Source organism: Chaetodon trifascialis, chromosome 24 (genome assembly GCF_039877785.1).
Source record: "Chaetodon trifascialis isolate fChaTrf1 chromosome 24, fChaTrf1.hap1, whole genome shotgun sequence".
Taxonomy (NCBI): domain Eukaryota; kingdom Metazoa; phylum Chordata; class Actinopteri; order Chaetodontiformes; family Chaetodontidae; genus Chaetodon; species Chaetodon trifascialis.
Window position 1 is genome coordinate 11726140 of NC_092079.1, and position 27645 is coordinate 11753784.

General features: G+C 46.5%; 1 protein-coding gene across 2 annotated transcripts in view; it reads right to left on the reverse strand.

The window, feature by feature from the left end:
• Positions 1-27645, reverse strand: part of LOC139327843 (fibroblast growth factor 14-like) — a 43559-nt gene extending 15914 nt beyond the window's left edge. The window contains exon 1 of one of the 2 annotated variants that reach the window (XM_070957849.1): positions 26293-27645. In XM_070957849.1, the coding sequence (XP_070813950.1) occupies positions 26293-26968 (676 nt within the window). In that variant the 5' untranslated portion in view covers positions 26969-27645. Of the gene's footprint in view, positions 1-6759; positions 7612-26292 lie in introns of those variants that run through there. The other variant, XM_070957850.1, reaches the window with a different exon arrangement.

Consider the following 27645-nt stretch of genomic DNA (forward strand, 5'->3'; position numbering starts at 1 on the left):
CATCTTTGTGAAGGATCCATCTTGTGCAGCAGGGGAGAAGGAGGGAAGAGGAGCACTGAAGCTTGCAACCAGCACTTGAACTGACAAACCTCCCAGCACACTGCTTAGCATGTTGTGAGGAGCCGTCAATAATGAATCTGAGTTCGATTAGAGCGACAGCTGTGAAAGGATCCCCCACGAGCAGGAGGAGCGCAGCGACGTGCACATCACATGTGGGTGCGAGGCTGCTGGAAATCAGACTGAAAACACACATCCACCCATATGATCGTAATTGTAATCTATGAGACTATTTATTACGCTCAATTTTACTAATTTTCTCCTGGTAAGGACGGTATGCTGCCACCTTTTTATGTAGAAAAGTATCTGCATCTTGTTTTTATATCCTGTTATGTTGTTTTCTGCATTGTCCCTCGTAAATAAACTCCTAATGAATGCTTGTTTAATTATTCTTTAATCATATATTTACTGGGATTTTTGCCAGTTTTCGACTTTTTTATTTAGGCGGAGTTCTTGTGCAACTGCATTTAAGCGAGTTCAAGTCATTAATTTGAATTTTTGATCATTTTTCTAATTTTCTTTTCATCAATGTATTTGGATTTTGCACTGTTGATGATATGCATGTTTCCTTCTTTCATGTAAGCATCAACATACTGGTGATAGAAACATCTGATAGCTGCACCCTGTGCACAAACACTCCTCGCAGCACCTGCGTTCTTTCTTTCCTACCACAGTGCAGCAAAGTCCACATTTTCATGCTTTAAGTAAATATCACTCTGACTGACAGCTGTGATATTTCTTGCTGCTTCATGTTTCAAAATACCTGCCCAGCATCCGTCTGTCAGAGCAGAGCAGAGACCAACACGCGCTGCCCACTGCAGACGCACTGAAATCAGACACATTTCAATCTCTCTGGCCTTGTTTGCGTGACGCACGACCAGACGAAGCTGCTGGAAATTTAATTTATTAGCTCTTATCTTTTTCGAGGATGTGTCATGTCTTCTGCGCTCCATCTGCCTTTTTAATTTATGGATGATAATAAAAGGTATTTTTGTGTCGTAGATGTTGCTCAATCAGACTTGGAGGCACAGATGAGAGAGCGCCTTCCAGCCCAGCTTTGCATTTATACATGTGTCTTTCCGCTGCCTTCAAACCCTGTCTGATATGGATATATTACAGCAGGCGCCTTTCAGTGGCAGCAAGTAATATCAGAAAGCCTCTCCTGGCTGCTGTTGTGACTCAGCTGATGGGAATTTTTAAGGCAGCGCAATTTTTTAAGGGTTTGTAGGAAAACATTTACATTTCTCAAGATATTGGGGAGAGAAAAAAACACAAGTATTATAAAATTTGGAATAATATCCAACCCCACGCAGCACTGAAAAACAACTTTTTCTCTCTCTGAGTGACTGTAAAAATGAAAATGCCATCTTGTGCTGTGACGTCCGCTCTGAGGAGCTGATTCATTACACGTGAGGACTAATTTTAAATCAAACCTTCAGCTCTGCACTTTGATGCAAAGTAGATCTTTTTACCGTTTATATTCAGAATTATCTGTACTATATTAGTTTACTCTAATTTAAATGCATATTTTGTCTGACACCCATGTCATTAAACTGAGAAGACGGCCAATCACATCTGGCCAGATGTTTCACCAATCGCCTCGCAATCCTCGCCCTGCGGTGATTAGTTTGACTGTCGCTGTTACATTCATGTCATTTACGCTGATATAGATTTTTAATCACTTTATCCAGCCCCATTATGAGCACAATTACAGTCTCAGATGGAGTTATTGTTGGTGTTTGCATGGCTCCCCGCTGCAACAGATGAAAAATCAATAGTCCCCCACGGGGGACGGTCCTGCTGCATCTACTCAGCATCAACTCATCATCTATTTATGTGTCTATTCATCCACCTGACGTCCAGCCATCCATTCACTCCCATTCCAGTGACATTCCCGCAGCCGCCAAGGTGATGCTCCCGCTCTTCCCAGAGCCTCCGCATCCCGTCTGTTACTAGGGAAATTCCCGTCCTCGCGTTGCCATGGCAACAGTCTCGTGATTCCAGACCGTTCCAGTGGAAGGGTATTCCCCCATCCGCACAGACGCACGCGCACGCACGCGCGCACACACAGCTACGTTCTCACCACGACGTGATCTGATTCAATCAGTCAGAGCGTCGAGCAGCTGATTTGACGCGTCACATCGTCTGATAATTTGCCCCAGTCTGAGTCTAAACACAGTGTTTAACACGGTACCAAGCATCAACATGGGTGTCTCACACAGGCGATGCATTCAAGACCTTCTCTCTCCCTCTTCTCCACACGCACCACCTCGCCAAACAACGGCGCCCAAGTGAAGAACCCACGAGCAGCGTTTCATCCTCATTTACATCAGAGCCGTCGGTGATTAGAGAAGCACTCTGAAAGGGTGATTTCTGGTTAAGAACCATTCAGATGTGGTTGAGCTACGGTAAACGTCCTACAGCTCGAATGTGGAAGCAATGACGCAGCCTGTTATGTGTCACTCAATTCAGAGGTTTTTTCTGCCTTGACAAGAATACAATGCGGAGAGTGACACCAATGACATCTGTCAATACCTGCTGATCATTATGCACTGATCGAAAGGCCAGGGAACCCCCCCCACACACCCTGTACAGACAGCCAGTCCATCGCAGTGTAAACATATAGACAAACAGAGGTGACAGTGTTAACCACACAGCCACACATTAACCAGCACTAACAGCTTTAACGTGACAAACGCTGGCACTGGTTTTCTGATCTGTGGAAACCCGTTTTACTAACAATGATTCTCCAAGCTGGGGTCAGGATCATGTGGCGAAAGAGCGGCTGAGATGTCTTTTTACTTAGCGTCCTCCTCTTGTCCCTCCTGGGGGATCTCAAGGTGATCAGGGACCAGATGGGAGAAGTGCTTCTTATTACATTTTCTTCCATTTACTGATAATAATAATATTTTTCTCAGTTTTAGGCTGTTTTCTTTATTAAAAGTTCCCCTGGGGTATCCTCACCTGGAAATGTGCAACAGGCTCCCATCAACGTGAGTGGACAGAAGGTCCTCATGCATCGCTAAGCTCCTCAATTCAGCAGTAAATCCTTATTTTGTCATATCTGTAATCTCATCCTCTCGGTCACTACGCAGGGTTCATGGCTCGGTGAGGACGGGACCCTCTGTTGTGCACAATAGATGTGGGCCTTTGGTGTCTTATTTGGGCTGAAAAACAGGACAATATAACTGACTAACATGACATTTGAATGCATCGCCTCGGGCTGCGGGAAAAACTGATTTTATAGACTAAACAATGGATCAAAAAAACTATTGACGTATGACTCGATAATGAAAATAAGACACTTACTCCCCCACTTCAGCTGCATTTCCTCTTTCCTACCAATGAGACAGTATATTTTCATGCTTTACGTAAATATCACTCCGACTGACAGCCGTGATATTTCTTGCTGCTTTATGATTCAAAGTACCTGCCCAGCATCCGTCTGTCAGAGCAGAGCAGAGACCAACACGCGCTGCCCACTGCAGACGCACTGAAATCAGTCACATTTCAATCTCTCTGGCCTTGTTTGTGTGACGCACGACCAGACGAAGCTGCTGGAAATTCAATTTATTGTCTCTTATCTTTTTTTCCACAACGCGTCACGTTTCTTTAATTTATAAAAGCTGGTGTAAAATGTGTTTTCGTATCTTAAATGCTGCTGAATCAAACCCGGAGCGTGCAGCTTCCAGCCCGGCTTTGCATCCACACATAGGTTTCAAGCCCTGTCTGACGTGGATGTATTACAGCAGGTGCGTTTCAGCGCAGCGTGTAATATCAGAAAACCTCTCCCGGCTGCTGTTGTGACTCAGCCGATGTGAATTCCTTGAAGCCGCTTATTTATTTCCTGATTGAAGTCACCAAAACCCAGTGTTTTGTGGCAGTGATTATCCTTTAATTTGGCGGGGAAATCCTGCCCATCATGTCGCCATCAAATCCCCCACTCTGAATCTGACTGGTGAAGTAGTTTTAGGTGGGTTAGCAGCTCTTTAATGAGGCTGATTTCACTGCACGGTTTAAATAGCGTTGAGTGAAATCCTCCCACACCAGTGCCGTGAATTCTCCACTCACACTTCTAATTACTAATAACAACATACTGGGACTAGCTGCGGACGAGACATCGCCTCCATCATGTCGCAAGTGGACCGATGTCACATTTTTAATAAAAATCTGACTCCACGTCAGTCAAACTGATAAAAGCATGTAAATTCAAGCTGTACTGAACCTTTGATCGAGATATGGAGGCTGCAGATCAGTTTGAGTCTTTCTGCCTCTCCTTCACAAAACCTCTGGAAGACAGTAGGGGATGCTGGCAAATCTCTCTCACACACACACACACACACACACACACACACACACACACACACACACACACAGAGTACAGACATTGTAGACGTTGCCAAGCTTTCACCAGCAGCCCTCACAGCTGGGAACACAGAGGAGGGACAGAGGGAAGGAGCAAAAAGGAGGAGAGGAGGGAGGAAAGAAATTAAAATGAAGCTGGAAGGAGGGATGAGGAGATGTAAGGTATGTGGGGAGGATTGGGTGGAGAGGAGGAGGGCTGATGGGTCGAGGAGGAGGAGAAGAAAGAGGGTAAGGGAGGAAGATGACAAAAAAATGTCTAAAACTGAAAGAAGGAACTAAAATGCAGACGAGACAAGAGAGGAGGAGGAGGAGACAAAAGAAAGAGAAAGGCGAGCGAAGGAGAGAAGAGGAGGCTGTTTTCATCCAGTCCTTCCAAATATGAAAGAAGGGATGGAGGGATGAAAAGAAGGGGATTATGAAGGAGAGGGAGCGGTGAGGAGGAGGAGAACAGGGGAGGTAGTAGAGAAAGGTGACAAAAGGGAAAAGGAGGAAGGGATAAGAAGAACTGAAGCTAAGACAGGAGGAGAGAAGGAGGCAATGAGGGAGAGGAAGGTAGGTGAGGGCAATATGGAGAGGAGAGGAGGCTGAAAAGGGGGAGGAAAAACAAAATGAAGCTGGAAAAGGGGATGAAGAGATGGTGGAGGGAAGGTTAGGATGGAAGAAGAGATGAGGAGAAGATGAGAGGAAGATATGAGGTAAGGGAGAAAATGAAGAGGAACTGAGGATGATGTGAGGAAAAGAAAATGGAAAAGGGAAGAAGGTAAAAGGAGAAATGAGAAAAGATGGAGAGGAAAGGAGGTGAGGAGAAGGGGGATGAAGGGGGGGGAAGGAGGAGAGAAGCAAATAATAAAAATGAGAAGAGATGGAAGGAGACTATTCTTCCCAAAAAGGAGAGAGGCTGAAAAGATCTAAGGTGAGGAGGACTGGATGACATAAAAAGAGCTGATGGAGGTGAAGGAGGGGTGGAGCAGGTGGAGGAGGAGGAGGAGGAGGAGAAACAAGGTTAGGGAGTGGGGTGAAGAAGGGGGAAGAGAAGGGGGGAACTAAGGGTAACATAGGAGAGGATGTGAGGAAAAAAGGTAAGAGGAAAGATGGAGGGAGGAGAGGAGGCTGTTTGTCTGCTCCTTCTAAATGAACGAAGGGCGGAAGAGAAGAAAAAATCAGAGGAAGGACGAAAAGGGAGGAAAAAATGGAGAGGAGGGTGTTGATGAAGGGTGGAAGGACAAAAAAGGAGCAAAAGTAAGTAAAACGTAGAAGGGTGAAAGATGGCAGGGAAAAAAGGAAAAAGGAAGGGAGGAGGAAGTGAGGCCGACATGAGGAGAGGAGGCGACAAAAAGAAAAGAGGAGCAACTCCCACCACGATCTGGAACCTGCCTCTCAGCTCCCACGTCTTCCCGGCACTCACCAGTCCAAACTGGTGAAAACCAATTCCCACCAACGTGACTCCTCCACTCGCCTCTCCTCTCTCCTCCTCTGTCCCTCGTTTCCTGCCTCCTTCTCTCCCCCCTTCATCCGTCCCTCCACGCGCCGTCACCTGCTGGTTTCTCACACAATCAATTGATTACAACAGCACTTATCGCCTCTGCTATTGAGCGCTTACCACCGCGCACAATCACAACACGCTCATCAATCTGCATTCGCTCGTGTCTGATCACTTCTCTGTGCAGGGACGTTAACAGCGATGTCCACTGGGACGTGTCAACGGTGGACATTTTCACTTTTACTTTTTGACCTCCACGCGAGCCAAAACCTGCCTCTTCTTCACACCCAGAGAAATATCAGAATTACGCGGAGCAAAGTGTCACTTCAAAATAAGAGCGAGGTGTTAATTTTGTTCCTGTCATTGTGTCAAGTCCGACATTCTGCTAATGTTCAGGCAAAGTCTGATCACGGTGAAAATGAGAGAGCGAGGCAGAGATGCACGGAGAGACAGACGGAGAGAGAGAGACCAGACAGACTAATCTGTGGCTTCAATAATGGATGTACCTGGAAACTACTGAACCATAGGGCACTACAAGACATGACAGTGTGTGTGTGTGTGTGTGTGTGTGTGTGTGTGTGTGTGTGTGTGTGTGTGTGTGTGTGTGTGTGTGTGTGTGTGTGTGTGTGTGTGTGTGTGTGTGTGCGTGCGAGAGAGAGGACAGAGGGGAAAAGGAAAAGGGGGGGGGGGGCGAGTCTGTCAGTCTGTGTTTATGCATGATTGGGGTGTGTGCGTGCGTTTTATGCGTGTGTGTAGAAGCGCGCGTGCATATGCATATCAATCTATCGCCGCGCGTGCGGTTGCCTGTGTGCATGCATGCATGCGCGCGTGTGTCCGCCCCCCGTTTCCCCCCACACCTTGTCTCCGTAGCCTCCTCTTCTTCAAGCCGAATATCCGGACTTTGGAGAAGATGTCGACCAGGTTCCCGTTGCACAGCCCCTGCTTCTTACCGGGGCTTTTCCGCCGCCGGTGAGTGGTCGGTCGGTGGGCGTGCTGCTCCCTCGCCTGTCGCTTCTGCCGGATCAAACCGCTGGCAATAGCCGCTGCCATGTCTCCGCCGAAACAGCCGACACAAAAACAGCCCTGTCTCCGTCCGTGTCTCCAGTCTCTTCAGTTCTGTCCACCGGAGGGGACGGAGCGCAGACAAAACCAGACACAAACCGCCAGTCTCCGCTTTACCGGCTACAACGGCCCCATACTTCAGCCACAACGCGGTGAAGTCCAAAAAAACGCACCACTTCACCCTACAGCATATTTTCTGTTGTCCTTATTCCCCAGGCCATTGATTTGAGACGCACAGCGGTTTACCTGTCCGTCACGTTTCACCGGTCTGTCTGTCAGTCAGAGACCAGCAGCTGTCACTGAACGGCTCCTCCGACCGATTTTACCGGACCCCGTTCGTCAGTTTGTGTTCCCATGGTCAACAGGCGACAAAAACAAATATGTGTGAGGAGAATAAAGCCCCTCAAAGCAGTTCTGTCGTCTCCTCCGAAGACGTCCGTTTGTATTCAGCGGAGAGAAGCGCGAGGCGCGCGTGCAGACGCGAGCCGCTCCAGCTGCGTAAAATTAGCGAGAGTTACTGAGAGCATCACCGGAAACAGGGTGGTCTGGCTTTCAAAGTCAAAGCTTAATAGGCTTTGTGTTTTTTCACGTAGATTTTTAAATTAATGGCTCACTGTGCTGACAAAAATGTCAACCTCGACAAAAATGACGATTTACTGTATTCTTATTGAGAGCTTACTATCCTTAGTTCATTTCTCTGTCGTTTCGCTACTTGTTGCTGCCATCAAGTGGTCAATTTTCATGTCATCTCAATTACTGAAGAAAATCTTTTTTTCTCTCTTTTAATAAAGACACGACTGGCAGTGTCAACTTTAAAAAAAAATAATAGGACATATTGCACCTGTTTGTCAGAGCAACCATCTTTTTTTTTATTCGTGTCAACCACATCTGTTCATATTTGCTTTTTAAATATCATTAACATTTGCTTCTGCATGCAATATCATAGTCTCATCTTGTGTCATTTAATGACTGTTTAGTGTGATTTATTTGCTCCTCTCTTCTAACGTGACTCTTTCTATTTAACTTTGATCTTTAGTTTTCTATTTTAGGCAGCATGCTAGGTCTAACTGTGAAGGTGTTTTAACGGGGAACATTAAATGAAACGCGCGAAACATTTTTTTTTTACTGCGAAATACGTTTCAAGGCTTCATATTTTATGATTATTTTGAAAGTGCTGACCGGAAGTCCCTGTGATTGTCGTTGTGGGTGGTTTGACGTTTGAAGGCGCGAGCGCTCTCTGGAACCAAATCGTTGGTGGAGCCACGCGCCGAGCGAGCAGTCACACACGCGCTCTCAAAAACAACTTGTCATCCTCGTTACGGGCCGGTGAGGGGGGTGTGGCTGGTGAGGGGGCGACGTCACCGGTCGGCGGTTAGCTGGAACCCGCAGCAGGTGTACAGGTGGGGTTCTCGGAAAGGAGCGTAAAGTGAATAGTGGAACAAAATGTTTTTACGTGAATGATGGATAATGTGGGGCCTCATTGTACCTAAAAAGCGTTTGTTTGTTCATTAAAACATATTAAAAAATCCTCTAAAATATGTGTTTTCCTGAAAATCCACCGAAAAGTCAGTTTTCAGTGTGTGTGCCTGCGCTCACACTCAGCACACACATCATCTGCGCAGTGAAGGTCAAACATCCCAGTGACATGAACCGAAAAGCTAAAAGTAAAATGTGGAAAAACTAAAATTCAAGTCTTTTACAGACGTGAGTTTTAAGGTCGGTCAGACCGAGTAAAGAATCTGAGTCGCATGTTGAGGAATGTCACGCAGACAATGAAAGCTTCTCGGCTCATTTCTTCATCCCACACAGTCCCGCTGTCTGCATTCAGCTCATGAAAGGCCGTCTCAATGAATGGTTTAAAAATGCAAGAGGTGGGTTAGATTGACAGGCTGATAAACTGGAGGGCTGCCCGCCTCACATGTCTGCTTTGTCTGCTGTACACGTGCTTCTACCTCTCACCGTCAGCTCATACTACAGCGCTGAACGCAGCCCTGCTCTGAGGAGGTGTGTTTCCATCAGTTAAAATGCTGCCGCCCTACCTGAGGAGTGTACCCTATCGCTGCATGCACAAGGAAACTCAAACAAAGTGTTTTTATTTTGAAAAGTCAAGTTCTGAATGAAGTTCTGCCTAAATTTCCTGAGCCAGCACGAATGCGTCTTTCCGTCGCGGCATGTAGGTCAGCCATCTCTCCGGAATAAAGAGCTGGGCTAGGACCCAGCTGGACACAAAGAACACTGAAATGAAATGTTCCTGTCCTCCGGGGAAACCGATATCAAAGAAAATCTCCACACCTTTTCCAATTTAACGTCCTCACAATGAATAATGGACGGTCGAAGTTTGAGGCTCTGATGGGAAACCCCATCATGCCAGGGACAATTCATCCGCTGGGGAATATGTAATTCCCTCAGATACTCTGATGTCTTATTGTTTGAATACATTTCTTCTTAAAAAAGACTGTCCAGCATTTCCTCTGGCACCGGCAGCACAGTATAATTTCCACTTCTGCGGAGAAATATCCAAATCTGATTTACTCATCGTATTCAAGCACCCAAAGGGGACAAATCATCGCCGTTTCTCTCTGGCCCAAATGTCAACTTTGCATATGAAATCTCTCCGTGTCTGACAGGCTGATTGTGAATCAGTGTGCTGATTGCAATCAAGATGATCGAGCCTTTCAGTTCCAGTATAGACTGCTGCAATATTATACGCATTATGATTGTTATGTTACATATCCGGGTGATCACACATCGAGGCTGAAGTGTGGCTGCGTTCAAAAAAATCTCAAGTTATGTCACAATAAAATAAAACTCTGAATTAAATATATGATTGGCACCAATAGTATTTGTAGTGTGTGTTTGCTTTATGTCGCTTTGAGGCTTCAGGACATCAGAGGCAGGACGGAGCACGTGAACCAAAAGATTTCAGCACCACGGAGAGCGAACAGCCGGTCTGCCTCTGTGTGCGTGTGTGTTAACCCTATGCCTTACTGCAAACTTTACCCTAACCTTAACCTTAACCTTAACCTTCGCCTTAACCTTAACCTTAGCCTTAACTCAAGTCCTCACCTTAAAATGTTATCATTTAGTCTGTGGGGACTTGAGTTTTGTCCCCATGAGGAACAAATGTGACTGTGTAAAAAGTTTTTTTGTCCCCACAACACAAATAATACACACACACACAAACACGCACGCACGCACGCACACACGCACGCACACAGTCTTCTCCAAGGCATGACATACATATGATGTAGTTCCACCCACACGCCCACTAGGTGGCACCAGAGCGCGTCTATCAGCAACAATAGTCAGCCATAACAGAATTAATAGTGGTTGTACTTTCATGTGTGTTATGTGTGTTCTGTGTGTGTGTGCGGGGGGGGGGGGGGATCAGCAGCAGTGTGAGACCTTGTACAGACAACACAGAAGATGAAACACCTGTTCATAAAAACGCTATAATGACAAATGGAGTTTTGAATGCAGAGTCTCTTATAGACGCAGCAGCAGCAGCCTGTCACCCTGGATCTTCATCTTTTGTCCCATTTCAGCAGGTAAACCCAGAGTCCTCGACAGGGTCCCAGGCGCTCCTTCTGTTGCCCTTGATGCTGCTGACACACTACTATTTAAGTACGGGAGGAACCACTGATTCGCCCTTGCTTGTCTCCGTCCCAGACAGCTGAGAAACGAGAGCGGGAAAAGATGAGTGTGTTGGTGTGTACGCTGTTTTATCCAGGTCAGTCCAAGTGAAGGAGTTATGAATAAATCAAAGCTACATTTACATTAAAATTCATCTCTTCTGCTGCTTTTTATAACATTGGAGGGAGGCGGGACACAGCTCTTAAACTTCAAAAGAAAAATTCTTTGCACCACCGTGCTTCCTCCATCCACTTATTCCACCACCCGTCCCAAATCTCTCCGCTTCATGGTGCACGACTTGCATGAGCATACACACATACACACACAGATAAACACACACAAATCACGCAAGTAAACAGAAATATGCAACAGTGTGCATGAATAAAAAGAAATCCTTATAGTGGCTGTCCAGAACACACACACACACACACACACACACACACACACACACTCCTTTTCTTTCTATTGTCTTCTATGTCAGTAGAGAGGCAGCAGCGCCCTCTACAGCCACCAAAAGAACACAGCACTCATCCACCACATCCCTCTTTCTCTTACACACCTCTTCTTCTTTCCTCCTTGGATGAATTTTGATTTATACTGTTTCACATACTCACTAATCCATCAGGTGTCATTGCTCATTAGTCTTCAAGATGCTTCCTTACCCAGTAAGGACGGACACTTAATTATCACCCCTTTTATATTCAAAACAAAATAATCAATGGCCAACAATGTACAAGTATTAACACATGAACAATTGTGAGGAGGGCCTTTGGTGACACTGAGCAGCTTAGTTCACTTCATCACCTTTTTCTTACGTCATATTCTTCAACACTATCGTCCAACTCAAGCTCCTGACAGGACAGATGTCTTCCAGACAATTTCATCTCAAGCTCTTCCTCCTCGCTGCTCTTTCTGCCTCTCATAGTCTCAGTTTGTTGTAAGACACCAGCGTGAGGGCCGAAGCTGTTTGCAGCCAGTGGTAGAGATCGTCCATTAATCTGGCAGAGGTCACCTTCTTTCGTTATATTCAAACTGTCAGCAGTATGTTAGTGAGGAGCAGCTGCAACAAGGATGACAGCGTATACTGTACCCTGGAAAAATAGAAGATGCATGCCCTTGCATTAATGATGAAGAGGAGGAGAGCCAGAATAAGAAAAGGAGAATGGAGTAGTAGAAAAAAGCTGAGTGATGGAGTTTATGCAAACATTTCAGAGTAACTCGAGCCAGAAACATCACAGATATTTAAGAAGAGGATTCTTAATCATTCTGTGGACCCCCTGACATTTCCCCTAACACCACCACCAGGATCTTGCTCAAGCACATGTCCACACCCTCAAGAAGCTGCCTCAGATTAATAATTATGTTATTAATCCAAAGCATCTCCTCAAAGGGCCAATCCATGCGGACAAATCCGATGAACCGGCTGCTGAAATGAACCGAAATGCTGAAACTAAGGTTCGTCTTTGACATTTCAAAGTGTTTGCTCAACAACAATGGAGCGCCGCCCACGCCTACGAGCAAAAAGAGAGGTATTGTACAGCACCGGCACCAAATCTGCTCGACTACCTTGAGAGAAGTAATGAACATGTTGTCTGTGGGAGGATGATGATGACTGTTTGGTTGTGATCTTTGTTTTCTGTGCATTCATAGATGTACAGTACAATGGAGGAAGTGTCTTTGAGGCCAGGTAGGTGTTTTTTTGAAAAGTACTCTCTGCTGTCGACATACTTTTGTGTAGTACACGCTGATATTTAAGACTCACGTGTCAGCAGGTTTTCTGTTTTTGACGCATTTATACCCTCCATTTAGTCATAAAAGCTGCACTCACAGCAGCTCTCGGGGATCACTTGTCCATCAGACAGCCTCTCTGTAGGTGGCGCTCTTTTCTTTGTTTAGTAATGCCATCAGTGTGCTCCAAACAAACAGCAGACGGCAAGAAAGCAACAGGTAAACATTACAAATACGTATCAAGATCATGAACATCTGTGAGTGTGGGGGCGGCGGGCGAGGACAGAGTTGGGGACGATGGAGAGACAGCAGAGATGGAGCGGCAGGAAGGGACAGAAAGACAGGCAGGGAGGCAACAGATGTGGGTGGGTGTTCCCCAGACAGGACTGTGAGGATAGCCACTCTGAAGTGAGCAGGATGAGTCATAATTTACACTCAGACACCCGCCCACACACACACGCACACACACACAGCGCCGCAGACACGGGGAAGTCCACTGTTACCTAGGTAACGAGTGATTAGTGACGCAGGTGGGTCTCCGAACGGAGGGAGAGAACACCTGCTGAATGCTGAGACGATAACATACACACACACACACACACACACACACAGCAGACAGGCACACAGACACACACATCTGGCATCAATTACATTCACCGTGCTGCATCTCTGACTTCATCTCTGCGCTCTGCCGATGGGTTTCTCTCTCTGTCTCACACACACACGCGCACGCACACACACACACACACACACACACACACACACACACACACACTCACACACACACACACACCGTCGAGCTATGAAACAACCGTAACCTATTTTTCTCCTTTTCTTTTCTTGTTCCTCTCATCTTCTTGTTTTTGCTCCCTTCACTTCTTTTCTGTTCATCCTTATTTCCTTTCCTTGTCTCCTCCTCTGCTTTCCTTTCACCTCCTTTCGTCCACTCTCCTGTCTGTCTCATCTCGTTTCCTCTCCTCTCCTCTATTCATCTCCTTTCCTTGTCTCCTCTCTTCCTTCGTCTCCTTTACTTGCCGATTCTTTCTTTGTTCTTTGTTTCATTTCCTCTCATCTCGTCTGATCGCCTTTCCTTTCCTTTCATCCTCACCTTCCCTTGGCTTTTCTCCTCTCCTTTCCTTGTCGCCTCTCCTCTCCTCTATTCCATCATTTCCTTTTCTTGCCTCTTCTCTCTTTGTCCTATGTTTCATCCTTTCCTTTCCTTTCCTTTCCTTTCCTTTCCTTTCCTTTCCTTTCCTTTCCTTTCCTTTCCTTTCCTTTCCTTTCTTCCTCTCCCCTCGTCTCTCTCCTCTCCTCTCCTCTCCTCATCTATCTTTGTAACATCACCAACTCAGCAGGGAGGAGCAGAGAGGGAATGGAGGGACTAAATTATTCATCCACACCCTCCTCTCTTTTCTTGCATCTCTGTCTGCTGTCTCCAGTGTCTCAATCCCCCCTCCTCTCTTACTCCTCTTCCTCAGTCATACCTATTCCTCTCTCATCCCACATTTCTTTCAACGCCTCTCTTGCTTGCAGCACAAAGACCAGTGAAAAACTTTATGTCGAGGGTGTCAGAAAACTCTCAGAGATATCACACGGGACAGACGCAGTGAAACATACATCGTGTTTTCGCTCCTGTCAAGCTAGTTTGTCAGTTAGGACGGTTAAAGAAAGCTGTATTTTCACAAATATAACTTTCTGATAGGGGAAAATGGGGTAAGCTGAGTATGAAAAACCACTCAGACCATTGAACTGTTTTATTGCCTATAAGATTAACTTTCATTTGGAAGAGGACAGATGTGTTACGGTCCTTTTAAATACTGTAAATATACTGTTATGTACTGTCAGCAACTCCAGAGTAAAATCCAAGATAATCTGTGCAGACAAAGTGAAAGACTGGGCTCATTACCACCGCTGAGGAGCCCCCGAGCGGGGCGGCGAACCCCCGACCAGCAGTGTGACGAGACAGTTTCCAGGTGTGAATGTGTGTAACTGTGTGAGCGTGAGCAGGGCTTCCCCGAATAAAGACAGCGTCGCTCTTAGGGAAGCTTCTCTGAATATACAAAGGCTTTGAAAAAAACTAGCAAGGATGCTGATTTAATTATAGCAGCGAGAGAACAGAGCAGAGACTGCAGAGGGACCGAGAGAGAAGACAGAGGACAAGAAAGGAGACAAACACAGATGGTTGTTGACAGTCAGTCTCACTGTTAATCGTCTGAGAAGACTCTCCTCTGCTCTGCTTAGCGTATGGTTGCTTAAATCTCGCGCACCTGAGCTCACAGTCACCTCGCTTCAGATTGGCTGTCGACGTCCTTCTTGAACACTGCAGCGTCTGCAGATGTTTGGGCTGAAATCACTGCAAGTCAGCCCCAGAAAGCAAGGGCGTGTCAGCAGCCTGGAGTGATAGTGATAGAGGATGATTTAAGTCGATTATATGGTGTATTTCACCTCTAGTTTACTGAGAATATATCAAACAATATCAATAAAACTCCTGTCTGCATATCCCCAGGGTTAAGCTCAACAACAGCAGGGCTTCATGGACCGTGGCCCTCTGAACGCCTCACGTATCTCTATTGCTTGCTCTTTTAAAACTCCCCGAGCTCCAGGGCCATTTAGAGGGGATATCCCAGGAAGTGCCGCTGTAATATCGCTGGTGTTGTTGGTACTTTGAAGTGTGAAGCAATAACAGCGAAAGTCAATTCATGTTAGTCATGCCTTTTCCCCAGCGTGGCCAACTGTAAAAAAAGATGGTGGACGGTGGATGTGTCTGGAAGCTCGAAACTTAACTTTATCCATCATGGCTGCCAGTTATGGCGGGATTTTCCCAGAGACCTCAGAGGTCACAGGCAGCTGCTGGAGCAGGTAAAGCAGGAAGTCATCAGTGGCAATTTTCCACGCACAGTGATAACGGTTGAAAATGGAAGACTTCTGCGTCAGAGCGGTTACATAATCGCTCCAGATCTTTCCCCAAAAAGTCAGAACTACAGAGGAAGACGGGAGGAGGGGGGAGGAGAAGGAGAGCGTGGAACCGTGGGGATGGGGGAGAGATCCTTCAAGCAGGAGTTTGAATTAAGGAGGTGCTGCAAGTCAAAGCTGGGCGGAGGTGGCTTGAAAATATGTTTATATAATGTGAAAACGCAGCGTGACAGAACGAAGCAGAACTAACAGCACAGCCATTTGTTACTCTGCAGCGAGGCTCGGCTCTGTGTCGTTTAAGTATTTAATGAAGAAAAAAACCCAAAATGCATCATTCATCTTAAGCATTAAAAGCATCATGTCATGCTTCCTCATTGTCTCTTTAAATGGATCATGCAGTGCAGTCAGGCAAGCACGCTGCCATGATGCCGCTCCATCCGCTCTCCACGACGCAAACACAACCCGCCCGTCAGGACCGGGTTTGATGGCTGACGTCTACGAGGAGTCGCCCGCCGCTTGGAGAGCCTGTGCCGTCACTGTGTGCTCATAAGTGCAAACACTTGATCGCAGTGTAGCGCTGAGGATGGACAGCGCTGGTCATACAGTGTAGACTGGACCATTATCAGAGAAATCTAATACATCTGTCAATACTAATTAATTCATTCTCTGCCCCTCTGTGGTTGAGTGTGCTGCAGTGGTCTGGATCAGAAAGCACTTACAGTCAGAGTAGAATTAAGCGGTTTCCCAATAGCTGAACTCCTCTGATCTCCGCTAAACCACAATTCCCAGCCCGCTGCTCCTCTGCCAGCGTACTTTTCAGCGTAGCGCTCCTTTAATGAGTGACGACAGTGATTTTATTCTCATGCCTCAGTGTGTTTGCATCACTGTAACCTGCTGGCCTCTCTGTAATGAGTCAGTCACATCTCGGGCAGGTCAGAATCTGATTGCTGACAGCAAAGACACTGATTTTTTTGTGCTGTTACAGATGAAAACATTTTGAAGTTTAAAATGTTTTGTTTGGCTACTTAGAGCACGACAAGCAGCAATATGCAAACTATCTGCTTCATATTTTCCCAAAGAGGGAGATTACAGCTTTGATGACGGCCTTATTTTTCTTTTTAGTAGTTTTTAGAGTGCTTTCAAACACTCCTGTATGTGTCCCTGACTGAATAAGACCCAAAATTAGTTTTGAATAGTGGGAACAGAGAGCGTAGGTCGATAATGTGACAAGAGATAAAACTTTGTTGAGCATTTAAGACTCAACAAAAGAGAATGTTTTCAGTGCCACCCACAGCCGTGCGCACGCTGGGCGACAGCTTAAGTTTATTTCTCTCGGCAGCAGCTCCAGTCAGCTTTTGTCTGAGTAAAATGAAGCCTAATTTCAGCTATTTTGTTCCTCACACCTCTCAGAGAGAAGCTCACAGTTGGATCGAGGAGGAGGATGACTGAGCAGGTGGTGGACTTCTGGAGAAGACTCTCTGCATTGTTGTGGTCAGCTGCGATTTCTGGCTCTGCTGGGTGAAAAACAAAGGCTAACACATTCAACCATGAACATATACAATAAAAAACTAGTGTTATCGACTGAGGTGATTCAGCAGATTGGTCCCTGTAGATAAATAATAGAGTGACATGACAGGAGGCAGGCGTAAAGGTGGTGAAACACACGTTACTGAGGCTGCGTTCAAGGAATCCTCGGAAACTAAAAGGCTGATTGAGTGGGGATATGGAAAACACTGAGGGCATTATGTGGAGCCGTAAAGAGAACAGTAATGGATGTGAGATGACAGACTGTTAACATACATTACGTTTCATTTAGAATTGGACAAAAAGGCATGAAATTGCTCCCAATCTCCTCATTTTGCAAGAGCCGGCTTATCAGAGCGCGTTAGCAACTGGTGTTAATCATCAAAACACAACATGACGGGCGTTTTTATCAGAGGTGAAGACTTTCAGATTCTCCTTCCGCCTCGTCTGACTGCTCCAGCTTGAACAAAGTCGCCTTTTATTGCCATTTCAGAGCGTTAAAGGAGCTGTTTCTCCACAGGATTTTCCTTCAGGCCATAATATCTTAATGACCTGAAGCAGGTGAAAATCCAAACTCAAAGGCGTGGATTGAAGAGTAAGGCTGGTTTATACTTTTCTTATTCTCATGAGAAGATCAAAGCCAACAATAACCTGATGCTGATACAGTTTTTCCTCTGTGCCACAGAGCCGCACTGTGGTCCAAAAACACGTCAGTGTTGCTCTGCCTGACTTATTCCTTCATTACTAAGAGCGCACTCACGGTACTTTAGCTTGGATCAGCCCTGTTCAGCTGTTTTCAGCAGACCTCACAGAGGATGGTGCGGTTCTCCTCTCTCGGTCCATCCTCCACCCCCAACCCAAATGTTTTAGGAGAAAAGTTAGTTTCTCTGTTGAATCGGTGAGATGAGAGGGTCAACGTGCTCTGCTGTGGCTGCACATTCCTGCAAATTCTGCTGATTAAAGGAGCTTGCTTGCCCAGTGAATATCACCAACGGTGACCCATGTGGGACAGTGATTTGCATTGATGGGGGTGTTTGCCGCCTCATGTGAGAGTTAAAAGTTGAGCATTTGAAGTGTTTTACACAGAGCTGCACCTGAACGCCTGCATGCTTTGGCTGCAGACTGAAAGTGACTGACACACACCGGACAAACAGGACACAACAGGAAGAGAAGCAAATGAAATGAGAAAATGGCTTTGCCGGGAAGGAGGCGTCATGACCTCATCTGTCCACCACACACACACACACACACACACACACACACACACACACACACGCACACATATCATCAGCAGCTATGTAATACAGAGCCATCCAGACAGAGGCTGCAGGGTGACGCCTGACTTATCATCAGCTGCAAAAGGCACGTCAGTTTACACGGTGTGTCTGTGTGCTGTAGGTGTGCTTTGTGTGTGCTTTGTGTGTGTGTGTGTGTGTGTGTGTGTGTGTGTGTGTGTGTGTGTGTGCTCTCATTATCAGTCCAAATTCATAAGCTTTGTGAGAATTAATGCTCACAGAATTCAAATACACCCACTTTACAGCACCCTTAATCCCATCTGGATGGGATTAGCTTAACATCAGCAGGATCATTTTTGCCTGTTCCAAACCCGTCAGTCAGATCTGTGGTATTTTTGGCCTTCTGGGAAATGACAGCCTTTGTCCCGTCACTTGTCCAGTTCACAGAACGCTACTTCTACCAGACATCTGAAAGTGGAGGAGCTTTGCCTCAAGTTTGCCTTTACTCTTTAACGATGTGCTCAAACTCAAAAGAGTCATTTTAAGCAACCAGAACAGGAAGTTCTGTTTCAAATTGTCAAATGAATTTTAAGCAAACTTTTGAAAAGACAGTTGATATCTAACCTCAGCTGACAGCACATGGAAATGTTTATTTGGATGTAATTATACTGCTGTCTTTGCATGTCCTTCTCCTAAGTGTCTCACACAGCTGTTGCCAGTGTAAAAAGTGTCTTACCTGCTTCAGCTTTGCCCAAAGCAGCCTTTATTCTCCTCTCTGCTACCGTCAGTATAAACTCAAAGTCCATGGCTAACACACACACACCTGTAAACACCAGCCCATTACACTCCTACAACAACTCCCCTCTAAAATCGCCTGGACTCCCCCAACGCGGCCTCAGACATAGACACACACACACAGAGTGAGTGGGACAGATATGGCGATTATGTCATGCAGGGCTGTCATCAAGCAAAAGGTTAGCGCAGACGAGGGAAGAAGTCAGCTCAAGTGTGTGTGAGGGAGAGGTAGGAAAGAAGTGGAGGACAGAGATAAAGAGAGGAGGCGCTGAGAAAAAGCCACAGAGTGAGAACTCATTAGTTAAAAAGAGCAGATGTTTGCATTTTAATATCATTATTTAATATCTATGTCGTCCTCTTCTGGTCTTATGCTATATTTTGTCAGCTTTGGCCCTTCAAAGACAAAACATTTGGGTACCCCTGTTTTGAAGAAACCAGTGTACAGCACTGGGAAGAGGCAGGATGCAGACAACCATCTCTACAAACACCCACTCATCGACCCCAACTTCCTGCTGGATTTTTGTGGGATGGATTAGATTGTTTGTCTAATTACTGCAAGGAAAACAACAAACTGAGGCCAGACAAGGTGCTATGGATGACGACTGGTTGAAAGCTCTGGGAAAAGCTTATAAGTGCACTGACATTACCCTCTGGATATGATCAAGGAACATTCCTGAACAATGAGCCTCCTGAATTCTGATTCACACAGACCTGATTTTATCAGCTGATTTCTGCATCTGGGCAGCTGTGGTTGGTAAACTGCAGAGGAATTTTTATTTTACAGACTACAGACATGGCGGATTCACACGGGATTAAGATCACGGATGATTATTACAAATTACTTGAGGTCTCCAGGTAATACTGTGCGAATCCGGCTTCAGCATCTTCAAGCCCAGCCAATTAAACACATTTTATGCAGCGAGTCAGAGAGGGAGACTGAGTTGTTGTCGAGTGTGTCTCTGCTTCTTATCATTCAGTCTGTGAAAACACTTCTTAGTGGAGCCTTTGATGCCCTGCTGCTTTTTAAGTGCACTTGGAAAAATAACACTCAGCACTCACTCACTCACTCTTGACAGAAACCTGGAGCGAGAGCTGTCCAAACACATGCACACACACACACACACACACACACACACACACACATCTGTATCCTCATTGCTTCATTTTGAAAATTACAGCGTTTCCATCACGCTGTAATCAGCAGCGCTGGCTTCTCATTTTTCTTTATTTGACACCCTTCAGTAACTGCACTCATTGCAGTCAATGCAATATTTACAATAGTTTTCTGTTTGGTTGTTACGTAACTTCAGCCAATACTGGATCAGCAGCTGGGCAAGGCATGCAAGATTCCCAGGGCCCCCCCAAAAGCCCCAGGTTCACTGCGTGTCATTAGCTGTATTAATACAGCGTCAGTACAAGCAGAGACCAAGCAGCTTCATTCATGCTTCTCCATCAGCGGCTCATTCGCTCGCTGTTTGGCTACAAGCTGTTTGCTGACGTCCAATCATATTTATGCAGGTGCGGCCTGGCTGTTATAACCTTCTCATTATGACTTCTCCGCTGATGCGCTCACGCCAGTATCATAATCTGCTGCCACCACCTGATCCTCCTCCTTCCATGCTAAGCTATGGTGTGATTCGAAGCTGCTCTAATCAGTGGTTTTATATAACATGTTAGCAAACACTGGCCTATTTGTACATCCAGCAAAGCTTTTTGTTTAGCTGCTAAATGATCCTCTATGCTCTCTTATTTTTGGCTTTTTTATCTGCAGGTTCAGCTCAGTTTCTGGTCCGATTACACAATGTGTGACTGCGCTGTAGGCCTCTGTTTGTGTCGGGGGGGTGATTAGCTGACAGCTTGCGAGTGTGTGTGAAGTGTGACGTACAAGAGAGTTCAGACGAAAGCAAAGTCATAAAGTCTTTCTGCAGACTCAGTGTGTTCGGACAGCGGGGCCATGAGCTAATGAGTCCTCTCACACACACATGCACATAAAGGCAGCGTATTAGAGGACTGCACCAAAAGCCTCTGTGTGACCTTAGAGGACAGACATCACTATGATGTCTGTCACTATTTCGTCAACTCATCACCTTTGGACAATGTAACAGCACGCAACTGAGAAACAGAGGCAGAGAGGGACACACATTTACTTTAGTGCAAGCTTGAGGAAAATCTGACGTGAATACTTTCAATGCACCAATATACAATTTGAAGGCAATACATCGAAATAGCATAAAGTGTGTGTGTGTGTGCGTGTGTGTGTGTGTGTGTGTGTGTGTGTGCGTGTGTGGGCCTTTCACTGACAGAGACAGATCGGACTTGGCACTAACCCCACTGCTATACTCCAGCGTTTGAATAAAATATAAAGTACGATGCCTTAATGGCAGCTCTCCAGAGAAGGTGAGCGGGCGTGTGTGTGTGTGTGTGTGTGTGTGTGTGTGTGTGTGTGTGTGTGTGTGTGGGCATTCACGCCTACGTGTGCTATAAAAGGTGAAAGTCTCTATCTGGGTCGAGCCACATGGGACACAAGAGATTGAGTAACTTTGTGCCTTATTCCTTTTAACAATGAATGACACTGATGCTGGTTCAACTGGAGGAAACCAAGGGAGTCCCATTTACAAGGCTGGAAGTCAATTCACACAGTTTCAGCCTTTCTAACAGGAAACACTCCACAGCAGTGGGACCTGACCTCATCACTGAGCTGGAATTTGCAGAAAAGTGAGTTTCTCTTGTGCCGAACCCTCATCTATTTGATAGGAACCTCCCTGTTTGCTGATCGCTCTCCCACAGCCATAACAGAGCTGTATTGGAGAAAACATTTCCTGCTGATTGCTCAACCGGCAAAGCATGAGGTGGCTTTTAATGTAGCCGACAACAGCAGCCACAGAAAATCCAATACGTTTCTCCCCGTAGTTAGTGGTAATTTGTTAGCAAAGCTACTGTTCACTGAAATGTGTCTTCTCAACAGCATATTTCCGGCGACGGGTGGCAGTGAATTTAATATTTCCAGGGGAAAATGAGGAAGCGGCTGCAGTCGTTGCCATGCTGTCCTGATGTTTGGAGAAGCCTTCACAGCATGAGAAGGGCTCTTAACATGGTCAGGGAATCCCAGCCCCCAGTTTCTTTGATGCGCTGCAAAATATCAGCATTTTCTCTTCTTCTTCTGTTGCACATTAGCCACTTCAGGCGTGTCTGGTAGCTTCAGTGGTGGATGTGTTATGTTGGAAGGAACTGGAGTCCTCAAGTCAACCAAAATCTTGAGTCTGACTCTCAGAAACATGATGACAGCATCCTCAAATGTCCCCCTGGACAAACAGTTAAGTTCATGGGAAGGAATACTGGGAACTAATGACCAAATTTCCTCTAAATTCACTCTGTATACCCCCAGAGGATGGACACAGTGCTTCTGGTGACCCCCTTTGCCTTTCTGCCAGCGTCACCATCAGAGCAAACTTTCCATTTGTGCACAAGAAATATCAAACAGTAATTGTGAGATTTATTGAGCACGTCCTGCTTGCAATGGGACCAAATGTTTTTAATCCCAGTGCTGCTAAAATGTGCTAAATCACTGATGTTGCTCCCTCCGTCCTTTATTGTGAAGTGTAATGAATACTGCAGTATCTTGGGAGCGAATTGGGATTTAAACCTTAATCTTGTTATTTAGCTAATTCTGGAAACTGAACAGAAGTCTCCGTAGTGAGAAAGAAAGTGAAACTTTTAGCTTTAGACATACTGATGCTCGCACTCACACACGTACACGTGCACACACAACAAAGCTGTGTCTCTGCCCTCCCAGCGGACCTTCACTAAATAGTGCAATTCAGAGGAAAAGCGCCAGCAAACGCTGACTCAGCAGAACTCTGCCTCCTCCCTATGTGCAGCAGGTCCATATTTCACCACTAACTTCTGTGTGTGTTATGCATCAACACACAGAAACGCCAAGGCAGAGCGTTCATACGTTTGCCTTTAATTAAAAGAGAAAGCGACGGCTAACGCGTCTGCTGCTATAAATCCATGAGCCTGACAGCAGGACGCTGGTGGGAACTTGTTTCTCTCAAAGATAGCGTACAGTATGTGCCGTTCCTTGCGTTCCCACTGTGTGTGTGGGAGTGAGATAGTCTTTCGCTCGCTGATCACCTCACATGACGAAGCAACATCAACGACACATAAGCCAAGTTTCTGAACTCCTGGTTGCAGCCACTTACATTGAACTATTTACACAACATGTTTGGAATTACACCAGAAAATAACATAATTACTTCAATGGCTACAATAATTTACCTCACGGGTGCAGAGATCTGGAAAAACTGATGATTATTTATTCATGTAGTTTATAAAAAGTCAAACCCTGAATGAATCAGGTTTACCAGAGTCCACACAAACAGTCAGAAACCTGAAAGCATTCAAGGTGCAGTTCCATGAAAGAGAGAAGATGAGGAGCAGATGTTATTTTTAACTTGAATAATAACTTAACAAATCTATGGGATATCTCTGACTGGTTCAACAAATTAGGGTTAATCCACTAATTAATCCACTAATTTGACAAAATAGCTTATTAACTAGCTCTCTCAGGAGAAGTGAGGCAACTGATGAAGGATGTGAGATTCATTTGAAAGCTCCAGAAAAAGCTGAATTTAGATTATTCTATGACACATCTAAGTGAAGTTCTGCATTATTTTATTTCGTTTGAAACTGCAGGGGAGCTATGAGTTTGGAGGTTATGCTCAGCGTTGTTAATATCCCTGCTTATGTATCACAGGAGTGCACATTCTCTCAGAAATCCAGCAAGTCTAGCTCCAAGCCAATTCATCAAATAAGCAAAGAGGAGCACAATATAAAAAGGAATTAAAGCAGGAGCACAGAGAGCCCAGAGGACACAAAAAACACAACCAGTCATGTGACTCTTTGTAAATTGCAGGCAGTGGCGTGTTGGCAGGCGGCGAAAGGATGCTGTGAAAATTTTGCAGTTGGTACGACGGTTCAGTTCTGCGAAGTGAATGAGTCCTTTCACCTGCGCCAACACATCAATATTGATTTTGTTTTCTTTGTTTTCACCTTTAATCTGCTAGATTAGTGGCTTTTCTTCGGCGCTGAAGGTTTAGCGCTCTCGTGTTTTCCCACAGAGATACTTGTCGATTGCACACGGGAGCCTTTTTGCTTGAACTAAAGCCCAAATGTGTTTCTCAGGAAAGACCAACCAGCCTCTCGCACACTGTCACCACTGCAATTTGTACTTACAAATACAGAGTTGTAGAGACACGGTTGAGTGCTGCTGCAGCACAAACTAAGTGTCCTGTGTGCCTTTAGACACAAGACATTCACACCACTGAGCAAAGCTGTGCTGCAGCGTTCATACAGATTTGATTTATCATGTGTTCATCCTTTGTACGCATCAGCTCCAAGCCAGATGGACAGTGTTTTGTAATCACTCAAACAACTGGAAAAAAAGACTCTTCAGCGTTCAGGGACAAAGAGGAGACGCAGCATTAATGTCCTCATCACAGCATCAGAATATCCGCTCAGTGTGTTTTGCTTTTTGGTCTTCTGGTGTGCGGTTTCCTCCACACAGACCTCTTCATGTAAGCAGAAGTGCAGCAGAAGTGCCCACAAAGTGAAAATGTTGCATTGTGGTGACTCTGAGTAGTGTGTGAACAGGCCTGTTGATGCACCGTGGAGTGCATGGTGGCAGAGGCAGAGCAGCAAGAACATTTACTCTCTTTTCACTTAACTTTTAACTGGCAGGTGTCTCTGCTGTTCAGAGTCATTTGCTGGTCCCAGCAATGTTTTTCTACGTGTGTGTTTGCTGCTTAGTTGGGTCAAAAAAGAGGAGAGAATAACAAGTTAGAGGTGAAATTGTAACTTGCTTATAAATGGGCCACTTGGCTGGTGCAGTGGTGTCCTTTACTTGAGGTCTGATGAGGTGCCCTCGAGCAAGACGCTGCATCCAGCCATGTGGTCGCCAACCAGCTTATTTTTTTCAAGGATAAAAAGTAATGCCACAAGACATGGCTTCAAATTTGCATATTCAGAACTACAAATTACATGTGTTCATGCACTTAAGGTGAATCTCTATATATGTTGGCTGAGTTTACAGTGAGGACTGTGCACTGCAGAGCTGGCTTCAGGATATTAGGACTGCAGCTGTTACTGTCTGTCAATCAGTTTTTCATCTGGATGATTCAAGTCTGAAGTTTTCAAATTACAGCTTAAACAAGTGAGAAATTAACAGAATTATCATGTTTTGACTGACCAATCAATGAACAGACCAGTCATACAAATGATCATGTCTTCACTGTAATCCCTCTAAAATACATAAAAGCAACACAATCACTGTCAGCGGCGATGGAAGAGGAAGGAATGACGCTTATGGTTTGATGACTCTCTCACATTTGTTCTTGAAACCATAATATCTGACTCATGGGACCTGCTGCTGCCCTCTAAACACTGTGTTGAGGATACAGAGGCCAACTCTGTGATGCAATGTCAATATGCCAATAATGTCATCATGTCCATTTCCTGTTGCAATGCCAATGTCAATCTCTGTCCTGCCCTCACCCAGAGCGGAGGGAAAACACAGCAAGCTATTCGGTTTGGCCAAAGCTTTTAGAACATCTGAACGTGTGCTGGACCCTCTGGAGAGCATGAAGGGAATCAAAAGCCCTGCTGGCGAATTAAACTGAATTTCACTCTTAATTATATTGTCCCTGCACTCTGTTGATAAACACAGCCGGGTACATGTGATGGAGGGATGTCCCGGCCCTGAGCTTTGAAGTTACCTCTACATCCAACTTTAGAGGATGCACATGTTGCCTGTGAGCCTACCAAGCCTGAACATGATTCACAGTCCACCTGCATGAGAAACACTGAATGACCCCTTAAGGAAAGTCCTCCAAGAAGCTCTGCTGAGCACAGCCTCGCCATCCAACGTTCGGTCTCAGGAGGAGAGATGTTTGTGTTCACACGGTCTGACTGAAATGTCTGCAGTCATAAGAAAAACACACTTTCCTCCTATTCCACAGTATGCTCCGAGTATCCACAGTGGAAGTCTAAATAAGGCTATGTGCTGTTTAATCATGCAGGTTACTGGAGCCTGAACGGGTCTGTATGCTGCATTAGACTTGATTTTCTGCAGCATCTCTGCCACGCACAGCACGCACGCACTCTTTTTCGCACGCACAGCCACTGTAGTCAGTTTCTGTGCTAATAAGTTATCACCCCCCCTCCTCGTCTCCTTCTGCCTCCCCCCATCATACCCCCGTCTCCTCCCTCCCCCTCCCTGTAGTGCACTCACTTGCTGCACAACTGCGATTGCAGAGAAACACCAGCAAGCAGTCGAACAGTGCAGTCTCGGGAGCGAATACACGCGCACACACACTCCTGCGCGCGCACAAACACGCAACAAAGTCTTTCTCCGTGACACCCACATTCGCACGTACACGCACGCACGCACGCACACACGCGCGCGCGCACACAAGGGGAAAAACAAGCCCACAACAAACTCACCAGTTGGGTTCTTGTTTTTCTTGAGGCTCCTGCCACAAAGACACTGCAGCATATGCGATCCTTTGCTGAAAATGTTGTTCCAAATAAACCGCATGGATTTGGCTGAGACGGGGGAGGAGGAGGAGGAGGTGGAGGAAGAGGAGGTGGGGGACGAGAGGCGCTCCGGATGCGGCAGCCTAAAATTCACCCACCGCATGGGGGCTGATCCGCCCCCCTGTTTGCATGCCAGCAGAGTCGGCCAGCTGTTGTGCTCAGTTCGGCGGTGCTTCGCCCCCCCAATCTGCACCATAGACAAGAATAACAGCAGGAAGCCCGGCTCGTCGCCCGGTTTCTCGCCCGGTTCCTCCACAAGCCCAGAGACCAGCAACCGCACGTATTCCGCGTCGACGTCGTCCCCGTGCGGCAGGAAAAGAGCAACCGCTGCGGCGCTTTTCTCCGCGGTCTCCGCCTCCGGCTGCCCCAGCGGCCGGTGGTCCTCAGCGGCAGAGGATCGGTCGCTGCTGCTGCCGCCCGGCCGCCGCGGCGTGAAAAGCCCCCGAGCGCTCCTCTTCAAATGGCGTCGTCTGCCGCGCGGCGCGGGGAGAGGAGCGGCAGCGGCGGACAGGCATGCGGCGGCGCTAGCGTGAAGTCGGCGGTACGCGGCAGCTGTCGGCTTCTGCACAAAAAACCATTGCATATTAGTGGGGATCGCAGGGGTCGGTGCGTCCGTCCGTCCGGGAGGGGAGGAGGAGGGGAGGGGTGCGGATACCGGGCGTCCGTCAGAAAGTCGGTGGCATCCCTGTACCCGTACAGCAGGCAAGTACTGCAGCAGGGGGGCTCCTTTCCAAACGCACACACTCACTCAGACACACTCACACACACTGCACACACACGTCAGATGCAGAATCCCGTTCAGCAGCAGTTCTCTGCTCTCTGGTCAGTGAGAGCGCATGCAGCGCTGGAGCTGGCAGGTGAATCACTGCAGGGATCTCTGCACTATCCCACTCAGGGCTTTTCTCTTTAAAAAGTCCTTATGAATATTTCATCCGCGTTTCGGCCTCCACTTCTCAATAATCCATAATCTCCAATGCGCCAAGATACTGCTGCTGCTGCTGCTGCTGTCTGTCTGTCTGTCTCCTCTTCCTCTCCTCCTCCTCCTCCTCCTCTTCCTCTTCCTCACCTTGCTGATGAAAAGAAGCTGCTGGACTCTGGCTCTGTTGCCTCTACTACTCCAGAAACTAGATGGAGAGGAAGTAGAAGAGGAAGACCGGGTCCGGCTCGTGGTCCTCTCGCGCTCCTCTGGTGTTTCAGCGGCTTCTTCAGCAGCGCTCGAGACGACCGACGGCCGGTGGGGCGCGAGGAGGTGCACTGACT